The sequence below is a fragment of the Sapajus apella genome, unplaced genomic scaffold (assembly GCF_009761245.1).
Source record: "Sapajus apella isolate SASKATOON/1434 unplaced genomic scaffold, GSC_monkey_1.0 scaffold42, whole genome shotgun sequence".
Classification (NCBI taxonomy): Eukaryota; Metazoa; Chordata; class Mammalia; order Primates; family Cebidae; genus Sapajus; species Sapajus apella.
The window spans coordinates 879,045-894,928 of record NW_022436982.1 but is presented as its reverse complement, the minus strand read 5'-3'; the positions used below and the strand labels follow the sequence as shown (position 1 = coordinate 894,928).

General features: G+C 41.6%; 2 protein-coding genes across 2 annotated transcripts in view; one reads left to right on the top strand and one right to left on the bottom strand.

Moving 5' to 3' along the window:
* The window catches only part of UBE2R2 (ubiquitin conjugating enzyme E2 R2), a 109,912-nt gene that overhangs the window by 20,951 nt on the left and 73,077 nt on the right, over positions 1 to 15,884 (top strand). The window lies entirely within an intron of this gene.
* On the bottom strand, positions 4,480 to 6,250 carry LOC116565991 (heterogeneous nuclear ribonucleoprotein A1). The gene has a single exon (XM_032299949.1). It carries the CDS (start codon positions 6,169 to 6,171, stop codon positions 5,209 to 5,211), a length of 963 nt encoding a protein of 320 aa, XP_032155840.1. The 5' UTR covers positions 6,172 to 6,250; the 3' UTR covers positions 4,480 to 5,208.

The following is a 15,884-nucleotide window of genomic DNA, read 5'->3' as shown; positions in this document are numbered from 1 at the left end:
TATATATATATATATATATATATATATATATTTTTTTTTTTAAAGATGGGGTTTCTCCATGATGGCCAGGCTGGTCTTGAACTCCTGATCTCAGGTGATCCACCCACCTTGGCCTCCCAAAAGGCGAGGATTACAGGCGTGAGCCACCACGCCCGGCCTCATATTATATATATTTTTATTTTATTTTATTCTGAGATGGAATTCTGCGCTTGTCGCCTAGGCTGGAGTGCAATGGCGCGATCTCCGCTCACTGCAACCTCTGCCCCCCAAGTTCAAGCGATTCTTCGGCCTCAGTCTCCCGGGTAGCTGGGATTATAGGTGCCTACCACCATGACGGCTACATATATATACATTTTTAATACATTTTACTTTTCCTACATTGACTATTTTCTTCACGTTGAGTTTTTGATAGTGTTTTATGTTAGACTTTCCCCAGATGTTTGGTAATCTTTGGTTATCTGCTACATAGAATGCAGTGTATGTATCTTGGCCAGGGGTGGTGGCTCATGCCTGTGATCCCAGCACTTTGGGAGGCTGAGGCAGGTGGATTATGCATTCCTACTTTACTACAGTTTAGTATATGTTAGTAGTTTTATCACTTCCCAGCAAAAGCAAGAACCATACATTTAGCTTTTCACCTCCTTCTTGACCTTTGCTGTTGATGGTACAATACATATTTTCTTATAAACCTCTAAAGCAGCAGTATTATTGTTTTACATAGTTGCTGTGGTCTGGCCAAGCCTGGTGTTTCACTCCTGTAATCCCAGCACTTTGGGATGCCGAGGCAGGCGGACTGTCTGAGATCAAGAGTTCAAGACCAGCCTGGGCAACATGGAGAAACCCCATCTCTACTAAAAAGACCAAAACTAGCTGGATATGGTGGAACATGCTTGTAATCCCAACTACATCAGGGGCTGAGGCAGGAGAATTGCTTGAACCCAGGAGGCAGAGGTTGCAGTGAGCTGAGATCATACCACTGCACTCCAACCTTGGCAACAGAGCGAGACTCTGTCTCAAAAAAAAAAGTTGCCATGGTGTGAATGTGTATCCCCAAAATATATATGTTGAAACATAATCCCCAATGTGATTCGGAGGTCTGGCTTTTGGGAGGTGATTATGTCATGAGGGCTCTGGCTTCATGAATGAAATTAGTGGGTTTTTTTGTTGGTTGTTTTGTTTTGAGATGGAGTTTCACTCTTAATGCCCAGACTGGACTGCGATGACAGTGTCTTGGCTCATTGCAATCTCCACCTCCCAGGTTCAAGCAATTATCCTGCCTTAGCTTCCCAAGTAGCTGGGATTACAGGCTCCCACCACCATGCGTGGCTAATTTTTGTATTTTTAGTAGAGACAAGATTTCACCATAATGGCCAGGCTGTTTTACTCAAACTCCTGACCTCGAGTGAGCCACCGTGCCCAGCCTGAGATTAGGGTTCTTATGAAAGAGGCTCTGGAGAGCTAGCTAGCCCTTTTCACTACTTGAGGATGCAGCAAGAAGGCATTGTATATGAAGACTGGGCCCTCACTAGACTCCAGATTTGTTGGCGTCTTGATCTTGGACTTCCCAGTCTCTAGGAGTGTGAGAAATAAATTTCTGTTGTTTGAGCCAGGTATGGTGGCTCATGCCTATAATCCTAGCATTTGGGAGTCTGAGGTGGGAAGATTGCTTGAGATCAGGAGTTTGAGACCAGCTTGGGCAACATAGCAAGATTCTGTCTCTATAAAAAAAAATTAAAAAATTAGCCACGTGTGGTGATCTGCCTGTAGTCTAGCTAGTTGGGATGCGCAGGTTGGAGAATTACTTGAGCACAGGAGTTTGAGGCTGCAGTGAGCTATAACTGTGCCGTTGTACTCCAGTCTGGGTGACAGAGTGAGACCCTGACTCTTTAAAAAAAAAATGTCTTGTTTATAAGCCACCTCGTTTATGACTTTTGATATAGCAGCTTGAATGGACTAAGACAATAGGTATGTTTTCTAAGTTACTTTTAATATTTGTATTGTAAAATTAACGGAAAATTTCTCTTTCACAAACATACAGATATGTGCTTTTTATTTATTTATTTTAAAATAAGGCGAATATCCATACCCCCAGGCCAAGAAATATAACTTTTCAGCCATCCAAGAGCCTTCCATGTGTTCCATTTCCACTGTAACTCACCTCACAAAAAAGAAAAATAACCGCTATTTGACTCTCAGTCATTTCCTTTTCTTTTGTAGTTTTATTACCAAGTGTACATTCTTAGACATTGTATTTTAGTGTTATGACGTCTCTTAAACTACTGTTTATGCCTCTATCCCATTCTTTTCCATAGTTTTTATAGGGCTTTTGTCCTGCAGAAATAACCAAAGTTTGAATTTTACTGATTGCACACTCATGTTGCATCTTTCTTCATTCCCTGTATATTTTGCAAATTGATTGCTGGACTCTACTTGGTCAGGCTCTGGTTCAGTCTCTCTTGGTAATACTGTAGGCAGTGTTGTGGTCTTTCATGGGAAGACATAAGTCTGATTTTCTCTTTTATCATGTCAACAGTTGGGCTCAGTGCCCAGATCCATTAATTGTTATCAGTGGTTTAAAAATAGTGACATTCTAATTGTGTGTGTGTGTGTGTGTGTGTGTGTGTGTGTGTGTGTTTTAACTTTTTTGTTGGGATACTTTTACTTAGAGATGCTTCTGCTTACCTACTGTTTTAGTTATCTAGTGGCAAAGCTGTATAGGAAAGGTAGGACATATAATAGATTCTTTGCCTTTATTCTTTTTTAAAATAGTTACGTGGTTCCCTGTTCTCTAAGAGAACCAGCTATTTTGTTTTATTTCATTTTATTTATTTGTTTATTTTGAAACAGAAAAGTTTCACTCTTTCGCCCAGGCTGGAGTAAAGTGGGGGCCATCTCAGCTTACTGCAACCTCCTTCCCCCTGGGTTCAAGATATTCTCCTGCCTCAGCCTCCCAAGTAGCTGGGAATACAGGCGTGTGCCACCACACCCAGCTAATTTTTGTATTATTAGCAAAGATAGGGTTTCACCATGTTGGCCAGTCGGTTTTCGAACTCCTGACCTCCCGTGATCCACCTGCTTTGGCCTCCCAAAGTGCTGGGATTATGGGCGTGAGCCACCATGCCCAGCCTTATGTCTTTGGCCAGTTGGAGCCTCTTCAAGTTGGCTTCTGAATGACTTGATCTACTTGTGGTTTTTGTAGCATCTTTGCTATCTTGTATGACCGAGTGTTAAGGCTTATCTTTTCCATTTTCTACCCCAGATTTGTAACCTATTAAGAAGCCCTGGTTTTAGTGAAAGTGGTATTTAGGGAACCTAATGTGGACCTTAGAGATTGTTGCTGCTGCGAGTTATTGTTTCTGGGACAGAGTTATGGGTGATATATATGTGTATGTGTATATCTGTACACATGCTTTTTTAAAATAAAACGTTAGCCACTTCTGTATTATAATGCATTGGTATATATTTTTTCCATATTAAAAATTCTGGTTCTCAAAGATAGGGAATAATGAATTAGAATATCCTCATTATTAATTACTTGTTTTGTCCTACATTGCACAGTAGTTCAGAATAGCTGTGCTAATAATACCATTACCAATGCGGTTACCAAAAACAGTTGCATAAATTGTTTCATGTATGCTGTCTTCATCACCCTCCACATCATATCTGTATTATATCTATCTTTTCAGATTATGTATTCATTACATAAAATATTCTCTTTTAACCTTACTTTGTTTTTTATTCTGTAAGTAATTATATAGTTCACTTGTTGGCATTCTTTTTCTGTAAAAGGCTAGATAGCATATGTTTTAATTTTTGCAGGCCTGGAGGCAAAATTAAAGATACTATATTTAGGCTGGGTGCAGTGGCTCATACTTGTAATCCCAGCAGTTTGGAAGGCTGAGGTTGGAGGATTACTTTAGCCCAGGAACTCTCTACCAGCCTGGGTGACATAGCGAGACCCTGTCTCCACAAAACATAAAAAAAAAAAATAGCTGGACATGGTGGTGCACACATGTAGTCTCAGCTACTTGGGAGACTGAGATGGGAGGATCACCTAAGCCTGGGAGGTTGCAGCTGCAGTGAGCCTTGATTATAGCACTGCACTCCAGCCTCCGCAACAGATTTATATTACAAGAGAGAAGATAGCCATGCGAGATGGCCCACGCTTGTAATCCCAGCACTTTGGGAGGCCGAGGTGGGCGGATCACGAGGTCAAGAGATAAAGATCTTGGCCAACATAGTGAAACCTCATCTCTACTAAAAATACAAAAATTAGCTGGGCAGAATGGTGCATGCCTGTAATCCCAGCTCCTCAGGAGGCTGAGGCAGAAGAATCGCTTGAATTCGGGAGGCAGAGATTGCAGTGAGCTGAGATTGTGCCACTTTACTCCAGTCTGGCGACAGAGCGAGGCTCCCCTTCAAAAAAAAAAAAAAAAGAAAAAAAAAAAAAAAAACCACCACCAATTTTTTTTTTTTTTTCCAAGAGAATTAAATCGTTTATTGATTACACATGATAATGGATGATACACAAGCTTCATTCCCATCTATAATTTTATCTGGTACCATTATTCAATTTAGATATATTGCATAGGATGTGCCAACAATCGTCTTTATAACCAGTAATTCCATGATTTTGCTTGGGTAATCCCTTTTAATCGTGAACTTCAGGTCACAACAGTAACTATTAGTTCAACTACACCAAGGTTTCTGAAGACAATGGCTTCTCTACCCAAGCAGGTTGTATATAAATTCCAAATAGAAGCTGGCATCACCCTGAAGGAATTCTAACTTCACACTGTTGGGGAAATTTACCAAGATGGCTTCAGAGTAGACTAACTTTACACAGCACATTAAAAAAAAGACATTTATTCAGCGTCACGATCAGACTATTACATTTAGCAATCAACAGCATGGGTGCAAAAAAAAAAAAGAAAAAGAAAAAGAAAAAAAATCTACATTAAAACCCCTTGTTGGAATGCTTTACACTTTCCACAGAACAGAAACTAAAATAACCTGTTATACAATTAGTCACAAATACAGTCCTCGAGTTTTTTGCCCATACACATGAGTATTTGTCTAAATCATGTCTTCTTTGTAGCAGCTAGGCCCTGCCACCACTGTGCTTGGCTGAGTTCACAAATCTGTTGTAACCTGTAGCTTCCCTGTCACTTCTCTGGCTCTCCTCTCCTGCTAAGCTTTGTTTCCTAATTAAAATCTTCTGCCACTGCCATAGCTACTGCTGCTACTGGAACCACCATAGCCACCTTGGTTTCGTGGTTTGGCAAAGTATTGGCCGCCACCACCATAGGGGCCAGAGCTTCTGCCTCCAAAGTTTCCTCCCTTCATGGGTCCAAAATTTGAAGACTGATTGTTGTAACTGCCAAAATCATTGTAGCTTCCACCACCTCCAAAATTGCCTCCATCATTACCAAATCCATTATAGCCATCCCCACTGCCACCATATCCACCACCACCACGGCTGCCACCAAAACCACCACGACCACTGAAGTTTCCTCCGCGACCAAAGTTGTCATTCCCACCGAAACCACCTCCACGACCACCACCAAAGTTTCCAGAACCACTTCGACCTCTTTGGCTGGATGAAGCACTAGCCATCTCTTGCTTTGACAGGGCTTTCCTAACTTCACAGTTGTGGCCATTCACAGTATGGTATTTCTGAATGACAGTCTTATCCACGGAGTCATGGTCATCAAAGGTTACAAAAGCAAAGCCACTTTTCTTGCCACTGCCTCTGTCAGTCATGATTTCAATCACTTCAATTTTTCCATACTGTTCAAAATAATCTCTTAGGTGATGTTCTTCAGTGTCTTCTTTAATGCCACCAACGAATATTTTTTTCACAGTTAAGTGGGCACCTGGTCTTTGAGAATCTTCTCTTGAGACAGCTCTCTTTGGTTCCACAACTCTTCCATCCACTTTGTGTGGCCTTGCGTTCATGGCTGCATCCACTTCCTCCACAGTTGCATACGTGACAAACCCAAAGCCCCTGGAGCGCTTGGTGTTTGGATCTCTCATTACCACACAGTCTGTGAGCGTTCCCCATTGCTCAAAATGGCTCCTCAGGCGCTCATCGGTTGTTTCAAAGCTCAACCCTCCAATGAAGAGCTTCCTCAGCTGTTCCGGCTCTTTAGGAGACTCTGACTTAGACATGATCGCAGGGAGAAGAGAGACTTTAACGATGCTTCTTCGGCGGCGTCCACGGGCAAAAAGGAGATTTCCACCAATTTTTATCAACAAAATTCAAAATGAAAATAATTGAAAATTTTTTTGGTGATGCAGGTCTTATTAAGAATGGAATTAATTTTGGAGGGAGGGATAATTGCATCACTTAATAAGGTTATTGTTTTCATTAAAATGGATCGTTCATGTTTTTCTCAAATGAGATTTCCTCTTTGAAAATAACAGACTGGTACTGCCAAATGCAGGTACTACTACATGGGTATATGATTTTCACTGGTATATTTATTGCTTGGAAGGCATATATAGAATTCTGTTAAATATTCTCTTGATATTTGCTTTTTAGCATGCCATTGTAGTGTAGATTAATCACTTCTAATTAAAGAGTAGGTGGAAGTGCTACAATTGCATAGTTAACTGGATTTGGATGTATATAAATTTCCTTTGTACTTGGCTGAAGATCTGAAAAACACTGGCGAAGCTGCAATTTGAGTTCAGGAAATATATTCTAGCCAGGTGCCATGACACATGCCTGTAGTTCCAGCTACTTGGAAGGCTGAGGTGGGAGGATGGCTTGAGCCCAGGCTGTGATCATGCTTCTGCATGCCAACCTGGGTGACAGTTGTGAGACCCTGTTTACCAGAAAAAGAAAAAAAAAAGACCACTTTCTTTTTTTTTTTTTTTTGAGACCGAGTCTTGCTCTGTTGCCCAGGCTGGAGTACAGTGGCACAATCTTGGCTCACTGCAGCCTCCACCTTCTGGGGTTCAAGCAATTCTCCTACCTCAGCCTCCTGAATAGCTGGGATTACAGGCATGCACCATTCTGCCCAGCTAATTTTTGTATTTTTAGTAGAGATGAGGTTTCACTATGTTGGCCAGGCTGGTCTCGAACTCCTAACCTCAGATGATCTGCTCACATCGGCCTCACAAAGTGCTGGGATTACAGGCATGAACCACTATGCCCAGCCAAGCAGACCTCTTTTTAAAAAAAATCACTCAACTTTATTGGTAGTAATGCAGCAAGTAGAAAAAAAGGAAACTAGCAAATTTGGCTGGAAATGGAGATTTTGCTTCTTGTTTTAACTTTTTTTTTGAGATGGAGTCTGGTTCTGTCTCCCAGGCTGGAGGGCAGTGGTGTGATTTCAGCTCACTGCACCCTCCATCTCCTTGGTTCAAGGAATCCTCTTGGGTTCAAGTGATCCTCCTGCCTCAACTTCCCTAGTAGCTGGGATTACAGGCTCGTGCCACCATACCTGGCTAATTTTTGTATTTTTGATAGAGATGGGGTTTCACTTTGTTGGCCAGACTGATCCTTGAACTCCTGACCTCAAATTATCTGCCTTGGCTTCCCAAAGTGCTGGGATTACAGGCGTGAGCCACCATGCCCAACCTACTACTTGGTTTTTTTTTCAAATTGTTTTTTTTTTTTTTTTTTTTTTGAGACGGAGTTTCGCTCTTGTTACCCAGGCTGGAGTGCAATGGCGCGATCTCGGCTCACCGCAGCCTCCGCCTCCTGGGTTCAGGCAATTCTCCTGCCTCAGCCTCCTGAGTAGCCGGGATTACAGGCACGCGCCACCATGCCCAGCTCGTTTTTTGTAGTTTTAGTAGAGACGGGGTTTCACCATGTTGACCAGGATGGTCTCGATCTCTTGACCTCGTGATCCACCTGCCTCGGCCTCCCAAAGTGCTGGGATTACAGGCATGAGCCACCGCGCCCGGCCCTACTACTTGTTTTAACTTTTAAGACAGGAAGTGTATAAAGATGTTTGACATTACTAAAGACAACCTTTGTTTTCATCCAAATATTTTAGGTTTTATTGCAGCGTAAGTTTTTTACGTAAGTGCTATTTGTTGTATAATTTTAGTTTAAAATTTATTTATTTATTTTTTGAGATGGAGTCTCGCTCTCGCCTAGGCTCGAGTGCAATGGGGCCATCTTGGTTCATTGCAACCTCCGTCTCCCAGATTCAGTGATTCTGCCTCAGCCTCCCAAGTAGCTGGGATTACAGGCGCACGCCACCATGCCCTGCTAATTTTTGTATTTTTAATACAAAATACAAAACAGAGTTTCACCATATTGGCCAGGCTGGTCTCAGATTCCTGACCTTGTGATCCGCCCGCCTCGGCCTCCCAAAGTATTGGGATTTCAGGTGTGAGCCACCACGCCTGGCCTAGTTTAAAGTTCATTAAGAGGCATTACCAAACTTGCAGGCAAAGCTGATTTCCAAGGCCATTTAGTGTTCCATAATGGTAGTTGAGGGTATTTATTCAGAAAAATTTGTCTTGATCCCAGGCTAGATACAATGGCGCACTGCAACCTCCACCTCTTGCGTTCAAGCGATTCTCCTGCCTCAGCCTCCCAAGTAGCTGGGATTACAGGTGTGTGGCATCAAGCGTGGCTAATTTTGTATTTTTCGTAGAGACAGGGTTTCATCATGTTGGTCAGGCTGGTCTTGAACCCCTGACCTCGTATGACCCACCCACCTTGGCTTCCCAAAATGCTAGGATTACAGGCATGAGCCCCCGCGCTCGGCCAGTCCACACATATTTTTTACCATCAGTTGTAATGTTTCCTTAGCACATTCCACTTCAAATTGAACTGAATTAGTGTTTTTTCAAGTTTGAAAATATTCTTGGTGGTGGTGTTCCAAACAAACACTCATTAGAGAGGCTAATTATTCAGTCACTTTGAACTCTGTATTGACTACTCAAATAAACAGCTGAGCAGTATCAGTAACATATGTTGACTTTTCTAGAGCCAAGGAAAACCACTCAAAATCATTTACCATATTTTTTTGTTTGTTTGTTTTTTGAGACAGAGTCTTGCTCTGTGGCCCAGGCTGGAGTTCAGTGGTACGATCTTGGCTCACTGCAACCTCTGCCTCCTGGGTTCAAGCGATTCTCCTGCCTCAGCCTTCCGAGTACCTGAAATTACAAGCATGTGCCACCGTGCCTGGCTAATTTTTGTATTTTTAGTAGTGATGGGGTTTCTCCATGTTGGTCAGGCTGGTCTCGAACTCCCGACCTCAGGTGATCTGCCTGCCTCAGCCTCCCAAAGTGCAGAGATTATAGGCGTGAGCCACCGTGCCTGGCCAGATTTATTTTTATGTTATGTAAATATATTAAATAAATTACAGTCATACATGGGGGACTGTTTTGTGCATGCCTGTAATCCCAGCCACTCAGGATGCTGAGACAGGAGAATCACTTAAGCAGGGCTTGGTGTAGGGGCTTCTCCCATAGGAGAAGAAAGGATTAGCCATGTTATCCGTGATCAGAAAGGTAATGAGCACCATGAAAGCCCAGAAGACAGTGGTCTCTGCAGTCAACTATGTTTTCAGTGGGACCATTTACATTTCAGGGCAGCGAGGCATGAACCCTTCAAGTGGCAGCTTGTGTCAAGAAGAATAGCATAAGGGTAAAATTTTGAAAGCAGCAGGCTGTGACTTCACTAATACGGTAAAAAACAGCTGTTTTGCTGGCTAACATAAATGACTTCAGTAGTGTTAATGAAATCTATAAACAACATTTCAAGACTAGTTTTCCAAAAGAGCTGCTTGCTTGGTTGTTTTCTCAAAGGAGGCTGAGTTGAAATCAAGTCAGTAGCTGTCCAAGACAACAGCATGACCATAATAAGTGGGCCCAGCATTATTTAGTCTGGAATTTTTAACATCTTAATTTTACAATTGATGAAAATGTAATTTTGACTAAAATATCATAAGTTATGGAAATACCATATAATAGAGATAGTGGATCATGAATTGATTAGATAATGATACAGTTACTGATGTTATAAATTATGTACACCCGTATTACTAAATGTAAGAAAGAGATACTCATTACATATTTATGTAAATATAAATAAAGAGAAATAACATGTAGGAAATATAAGTTATTCTTTCTGAGAAATAAGAGCACACTTAATTCAAACTAATGATGTGAAATATTTTCTTCTGATGTCAGATATGTGATCCTGTTTTTTGTTGTTGTTACTGGAGACAGAGTCTTACTCTGGCCAGGCTGAGGGCAGTGGCACAATCACAGCTCACTGCAGCCTCAAACGATCTTCCTGCCTCAGCCTCTTATGTAGCTGAGACTATAGATACATGCTACCAAATCAAGCTAATATTTATTAGGTTGCAGTGGTGCAATCTTGGCTCACTGCAACCTCCGCTTCCTGGGTTCAAGCGATTCTCCTGCCTCAGCCTCCCAAGTAGCTGGGATTACAGGCATGTGCCACCATGCCCGGCTAATTTTGTATTTTTAGTAGAGACAGGGATTCTCCATGTTGGTCAGGCTGGTCTTGAACTCACAGCCTCAGGTGATCTGCCTGCCTTGGCCTCCCAGAGTGCAAGGATTACAGGCATGAGCCATTGTGCCCGGCCAACTTATCTTTTTGTAGAAATGGGGTCTTACTATCTTCCCTAGGCTGGTTTTTAACCCCTGAGCTCAAGGGATCCACCCACCTCAGCCTCACTAAGTGGTGAGATTACAAGCATGAGCCACTGTGCCCTGCCAGTTCTGCTTTTACTTCACTAAAGTTGTTTAAATTTGAATGGTAGAGGTCAGAGAGGAGAAAGTGGACCAAAATTTGTGTAGATAGTGTTTTCTTTTTCTTCTTTTAAATTTAGAGATGAAGGTCTCTCTGTTTTCCAGGCTAGAGTGCAGTGGAACAATCATAGCTCACTGCAGCTTCCTACCTCAGCCTCCTGAATAGCTGGGGCTAACAGATACATGTTCCCATGCCTGGCTAATTTTTTTTAGAGACAAATTCCCGATATGTTGCCCAGGCTGGTCTTGAACTTTTGGGCTCATATGTATCTAGATAAATGTTTTCTAATAGAAATAAAATAGCCATGTAGATTAAAACAAAAAAGAACAATAACAACAAAACAACTCCATAGCAGGGAAACAACCCAATAAAAAGACAAGCAAAGATCTGACAGATAATTCTCTAAAGAAGGCTGAGCATGGTGGTGCTTGTCTATTATCCCAGCACTTTGGGAGGCCAAGTTGGGAGGATTGTTTAAGCTCCGGAGTTTGAGATTGGCCTGGGCAACATGGAGAGCCCCTGTCCCAAAAAAAAAAAAAAAAAAAAAAAAAAAATTAGTTGCACCTGGTAATGTGTACCTATAGTCCCAGCTACTTAGGAGGCTGAGGTGGGAGGATCACTTGAGCCCAGAAATTCAAGACTGCAGTAAACTATGATCCTGTTGCTGTAATTTAGCTTGGGTGACAGAGCAAGACTTTGTCTTTAAAAAAAAAAAAACGGCCGGGCGTGGTGGCTCACGCCTGTAATCCCAGCACTTTGGGAGGCCAAGGTGGGTGGATCACCTGAGGTCAGGAGTTCGAGACCACCCTGACCAATATGGAGAAATCCCATCTCTACTAAAGAAAAAAAAAAAAAGAAATACAAAATTAGCTGGGCATGGCAGTGCATGCCTGTAATCCCAGCTACTTGGGAGGCTGAGGCAGGAGAATTGCTTGAACCCGGGAGGTGAAGGTTGCGGTGAGTGAGATCGAGCCATTTGCACGCCATCCTGCGCAACAGAGCGAAATTCCATCTCAAAAAAACCAGACAACAACAAAAAAACCCCTCCTGTTTATTGAGTGATTAACATGTATACTGCTCTGTGCTGAATAGGGAAATATCCTTATCTGTGTGTGTGTGTATATATACATTTGTGTGTGTATGTATGTTTTATACACAAGTATATGTATGTATACAGAATATATAAAGAAATATCTGTTATATATAGGTATATATGAAGAGATATCTTACATAAGTAATATCCAATAATCATGAGTTACTTAGCTGTATCACCCTGTACAAGTTTCTTAAATTCTTTGTATTCATTTTCCTTATTTGTAATACAGGTATGATGATAACAGCTGCCTCATTGGGTTGTTTGAAGAATCGAAAGAGTATAGATGGATGCCTGTAATCCCAGCACTTTGGGAGGCTAAGGTGGGCAGGGTGCTTGAGCTCAGGAGTTCAAGACCAGCCTGTACAACGTGGTGAAACCTCATCTCTACTTAAAAAAAAAAAAAAAAAAAAAAAAAGCCAGGCGTGGTGGCATGTGCCTGTAGTTCCAGCTGCCTAGGAGGCTGATGTGGGAGGATGACTTGAGCCCAGGAGGTGGAGGTTGCAGTGAGCCAAGCCAAGATCTTACCACTGCACTCCAGCCTGGGCAACAGAACCAGACCCTCTCTATGTATTTTTTACACCAACCCAATGAGACAAGTACCACTGACACAATTTTATATGTATAGGAAACTAAGGTTCACAGGGAGTTGTCCAAGGTTTCAGTGATTAGTTTACATTCCTGGTTCTGCAGCTTATTAAGTTTGTCTGCCTATAACTATACTTTTCCCTGCCTCCAAAGCAGGTGAAACTTGGATATTTAGACATAGAAATTTGTCAGGCAGTTGTTTGGTAAGAGAACCAGAGAAACCTTTGTGCTAGGCTGGAGAAGTCTGACAGAATACAGCCTTGAGAGAAGGACACGGGGCATGGCAAGCAGAAACTAAATGCTATCAGAACAAGAACTTTGGAATTAAGAGTTAGGGCACACAGTGGTGTTCAGCTTGGCATCCAGTAATTAGACCACTCAGGATTGGTTTGAGGCTGAGGATCTAGAGCTCTAAAAATCAAGTCAGAATTTATTCTAGGAGTTAGGGATGCCCAAATTCTGTGGATGTGTTTAAAGTGGCAATAACTGCAAAGAGGATTGCTGCAGAGACTGGGAATGAGGCTACCATTAGTTGCTTTATTTCTCAATCACCTGTAACCATTCTTCATCCCGTGATACTAGCTCTACTGTGCCCTGATAAATCAGCTAAACAGATGAGCCTACCAAACTCATGGTGTGATGCCCTCTGCAATACCAAGTTTCATCTATGTCCTTATGGCTGATAACTGACCTGCATATCTGGCTTCCTGACGGCTGGCTTAATCTTAAAACCTCTTAAATTTGCCTGTCCCTACAAATCTTGCCAATCCAGATTCCTTACTGCCTTCATACTACTGATTTCAAACTTCCTTCTTTCCTTTTTATAACATTTGATTGTTTATTTATAAAAGAGTTCAAATATATAATTTTAAGAGTTACATGTGCTGCAGGACTTACAATAAGGAACGTCAGTTCGCTATTCTTCCCCGCTATCCAATAGCAACCTCTTTCAGCTCTTTTAAAAATGGAGAGAAAGTGAGTCTTTGTTTACTTCATATGATCTCACCTCCAGCATAAAGCCACACTTCAGGTGAGCCCTGTCCCCAGATGCAGTCATTTATACCGATATTTACTTAAACCAATGTTTTTGGTTATTGTTCTAGGGTTTAGTTCATAATCATACTTCTCCATTAATGGTTCTTCAACACTATTTTGGCCTTCCAGGCCTTTTCTTGCTTGTTAGTATGCATATGTTATTAATTTCTTTTTATTTCCATTCCCACTTCTATTGCCTTCTTATCCCTTAGGCAAACATTCTAGTATGTTTGTTCATATCTTTTGGTAGGCACTCTTAAAAATAATTAAAATAAAAAAATTTGAACAACCACAAATTTACAGACAAGTTCAAATAAGTATTTTCCTGAATCATTTGAGGGTGAGTTGCCAACCTCCGATAGTTTCACCATTCTTCTGAATATTTTAGAGTGTATTTCCTACAAACAAGTACATTCTGCATCATTATAATTATTAACAATCATGAAGTTAATTAGTACCATCTAATAAGTCTCAGTCCCCATTTAATTTTGTCAGTTATAATAATGTTCTTGGTAGCAGAAGGATCTGGTTCAGAGCCATATATTTGCTTTTAGTTATCCTGTTTCTGTAGTCTCTTTAAGCCTGTAATTGTTCCTTAGTCATGCCCTAGACTTTCATGAGCTTTATAGTTTCAGCAGTACAGGTCACTTACTTTGTGGAATGTCCTTCAGTTTGGGTTTGTAAAATTTCCCAGTGTTCTTTATACTCTTTTTAGGTAGCACATGATTTTGATTTGTCTCATTTCTGGTAATGTCCACTTGGGTCACTATCCACCAGGCTTCTCCACTATCAAGTTATTTTATTGTTGTAATTCATAAGTATTTTGTTAGGAGGTACTTCGAAACTACATAAACATCCTGTTGCTGTTCAGCTTCCAATTTGTTGATTTATTTATGTCTCAGTGGACTCATCTCCTGTTTCATTAAATGGGTAATAATGGTATATATTCACATAAAGTGTTTACATGCATGCATATTACATTGGCATAAATAGTATTATTTTAATATAGAACAGTATATATTAAAGTATTAAAATAGCTACATCCACAAAGTCATATTCTAGAATGTTCGGGATAATTATCTGATTGGTAGTAAGACAGACTTCACCATAATGAGATAGGTTGAGTTCAAAATATTTAATCAGGCCAGGTACAGTAGCTCAGCCTGTAATCCTAGCACTTTGGGAGGCTGAGGGTGAGGACTGCTGAGACCAGGAGTTCAACACCAGGCTACACAACATAGTGAGACCCTGTCTCTACAAAAAATAATTCAGCTATGGTGGCGTGTGCCTGTAGTTCCAGCTACTTACTTAGGAGGTTGAGGCAGGAGGTTTGCTTGAGCCCATGAGGTTGAGGGTGCAGTGAGCTATGATTGCACCACTGCACTCAAGCCAGGTGATAGTGCAGACCCCAGCTCAAAAACAAACAAAATTTGATCACACAGAATATGAGCTAGTGTTATTTCTAGCTGGCCTGGAGTTATAGGAAATCCACCTGCATGATCCAAATCTGACCTGGTCCTAGCTGTGATTTGCTGCCACCTGGTGACAGTTGTCCACTTGAGTATAAATAAAAACGGGAACAAATTTGTCTGGCTAAAACTTCCAGGCATTGGCACCAGTTTCAGATGTGTTAGTTGATGCCAAGTTCTTTGGCACAATCCTGGGATATTGGGTGAGGAGAATGCTGTGAATGAGAAAGACCCATTCCCTACTTCCTTGCTTTCTAAAACAAGTGGCTTATTTTCTTTTTCTAGGCCTTGCCTTTGCCTCTGTGAGGGCCATACTGAATGGTGGGTAACTGTGTTTACTGTTGTATTGATGACTTTAATTTTCTCTTAAAAAATCTATACTTTTTGGTTTTCTTCAAATTAACAAGTGTGGGGCTGGGCATGGTGGCTCATGCCTGTAATCAGTACTTCAGGAGGCTGAGGCAGGTGGATCACTTGAGGTCAGGAGTTCAAGACCAGCCTGGCCAACATGGTGAAACCCCATCTCTACTAAAAATACAAAAATTATCTGGATATGGTGGCACATGCCTGTAATCCCAGCTACTTGGGTGGCTGAGGCATAAGAATTGCTTAAACCCAGGAGGCAGAGGTTGCAGTGAGCCAAGGTTGCACCATTGCACTCCAGCCTGGGCAACAGAGAGACTCTATCAAAAAAAGAAAAAAATTAACAAGTATGAATGAAAATTATGATTATTTTTTTTTTTTTTGAGACGGAGTCTCGCTCTTGTTACCCAGGCTGGAGTGCAATGGCGCAATCTCGGCTCACCGCAACCTCCGTCTCCTGGGTTCAGGCAATTCTCCTGCCTCAGCCTCCTGAGTAGCTGGGATTACAGGCACGTGCCACCATGCCCAGCTAATTTTTTGTATTCTTAGTAGAGACGGGGTTTCACCATGTTGACCAGGATGGTCT

Bases quoted from the DNA above. Each gene is read 5' to 3' on its own strand.
- LOC116565991 (XM_032299949.1), bottom strand. From the start codon at position 6,171: ATGTCTAAGTCAGAGTCTCCTAAAGAGCCGGAACAGCTGAGGAAGCTC.